Source organism: Hipposideros armiger, unplaced genomic scaffold (assembly GCF_001890085.2).
Source record: "Hipposideros armiger isolate ML-2016 unplaced genomic scaffold, ASM189008v1 scaffold_309, whole genome shotgun sequence".
In the NCBI taxonomy this organism is placed as follows: Eukaryota; Metazoa; Chordata; class Mammalia; order Chiroptera; family Hipposideridae; genus Hipposideros; species Hipposideros armiger.
In genome coordinates, this window is record NW_017731659.1 from 765,859 (window position 1) to 767,725 (window position 1,867).

Consider the following 1,867-nt stretch of genomic DNA (forward strand, 5'->3'; position numbering starts at 1 on the left):
CTCAGAGGCAGGAACTCAGAGGTATGATCTATACCTGTTTCACCACACAAACCAAACTCCAGCCACGCCGGCAACTAGGCAGATGGACCACAGCCGGGCCTCGCGCTCCTCAAACACCAGGCTGAACATGGCGCCGGAGATGCTGAGAGGGCCCCTGCCCTGCGGACAGCAGCAAGGTGCCCACTGCTGCTCCCTGCAGACCTAGCCACTCCGCTTACATCCTCTCTCTCTCCTCTGGTCCTCCCCTTGTCCCAGGAAGCAGCAAGCCCACCAGGTCAGGCTGGATTGTTACAAATCCTCTTTAATAGTCAGTCTTTGAATCTCGAGTATGCTTTACAGAACTGTGCATGAAGTCCCTCCCCACTCCCTTACAAGGCACAGCCTCACCCACCCAACTCCCCAGGGGCCAGAGGAGAGGAGAAAGCATCCTCCCCTGTTCCCTGAACAGTTCAGGGTCCTGGCGAAGGCAGGGCCAGCTCTGAGCCACACCCCGAGGATGCACCCCTCTGATTCCCTAAGCAGTCCAGGGCCTGAGACACCCCCACCCCTCCATCCCCTTTGACTTAGCTCATCTAGGCTCTGCGTCTGCTTCGTGGCCCAGGCAGATCTGAGCTGCCTGGGTGGGGCTGGGTCAGGCCTAGGGAATGGGTGCCACCCCTAATGTCAGGTAAAGCCCTCCCTCTCCTACAATCTTTAATGAACATGTAAAAATCAAAGATATATCATCATAGTGGAAAAAATGTTGACCCACGCAGTGGGCAGTCCCCTGACAGCCAGGGTGCCTTGTCCCGCCCACCCCTTATTTTTAATACACTTTCCCACATACAATATACACAGCCCTGAAGGCAGGTAGAAAGCCAGCCCACCTGTGCAGACATGTTGTGGGAAGCATTTTCTCTGAGTTGCTCAGAGAACCCTGGTGGGCAGTGAGCTGAGGTGCCACGAACAGCTGGGCTCAAGGCTGAGGGCAGAAAGGCAGGGAAAGGGGTCCAGGCTCCAGAAAGCTCTCCACTTCCAGCCGGCACGAGATGGACAAGGGGCCTTGGCAGTGAGGTGGGGGGCAGGCCTGGAGGAGGGGGCCAGCAACACCTCTAGGAGCCCCAGGCAGGGAAGTGGGGACAGCAGCTGACTTAGTACTTGGGGACTTTGCTGTAGTCTTCGGAATGGATATGCCGGCACAAACAGATGGACAGGACCATCCCCAGGAGCTGTGGAGGAGGAAGGTGAGAATCAGAGGAGGCAGGGCTGCCCAGTGGCCCAGAGGCCCCTGCTGTCCGGGTCAGCACACAGGGTTTGATCCAGATTAAGTGGATCCTCAACTACAGCCTCATGACCAGCCTGTGATTCGGGCAGCAGAAGGGCCAGGGAGGGGCAGTGCTCAGGCCAGGCTTGCCGCAGGGCCTCTAGAAGCTGACAGGCAGGCCTCCGCCTCCCCGAGCACATGAGCAGAGCAGGGACAATCTGGGAGGACAGAGCATGGGGAGGGCTGCAGGGCAGGGGAGCCAGACCTCAATGACAGCGACGCCCACGCACACGCCTAGGATGACGCCTAGGTTGTCCTGCAGCCATTTCTGCACCTTCTCCATGCAGCCCTACAAGGGGAGAACACAGCCACGTCAACCCACGTCATGCCACCTCACCCCGTCACACAGAACCACCAGGAGGGGCCACCCCCAGCCCAGAGGGCCTGTAGTGTTCTGTGTGCTCCTTGAATCAATAAATTGATGAATGCATATGAGGGTACCAATGACAAGGGAACAAATGGATCGAAGGCAGGAACAGCTGAGGGAGGGAGGGAGGGAGGGAGGGAGGGAGGAAGGAAGGAAGGAAGGAAGGAAGGAAGGAAGGAAGGAAGGAAGGAAGGAAG

General features: G+C 58.1%; 1 protein-coding gene across 2 annotated transcripts in view; it reads right to left on the reverse strand.

Annotated features, from left to right (window-relative positions):
* Positions 1–285: 285 nt before the first annotated feature.
* The window catches only part of CD82 (CD82 molecule), a 76,174-nt gene continuing 74,592 nt past the window's right edge, over positions 286–1,867 (reverse strand). For both annotated transcript variants that reach the window (XM_019659981.1, XM_019659980.1), the window contains exons 8-9: positions 1,509–1,592; positions 286–1,208 (exon numbers count right to left, since the gene is read on the reverse strand). In XM_019659981.1, coding sequence (XP_019515526.1) covers positions 1,131–1,208; positions 1,509–1,592 — 162 coding nt within the window. In that variant the 3' untranslated portion in view covers positions 286–1,130. The remainder of the gene's footprint in view (positions 1,209–1,508; positions 1,593–1,867) is intronic.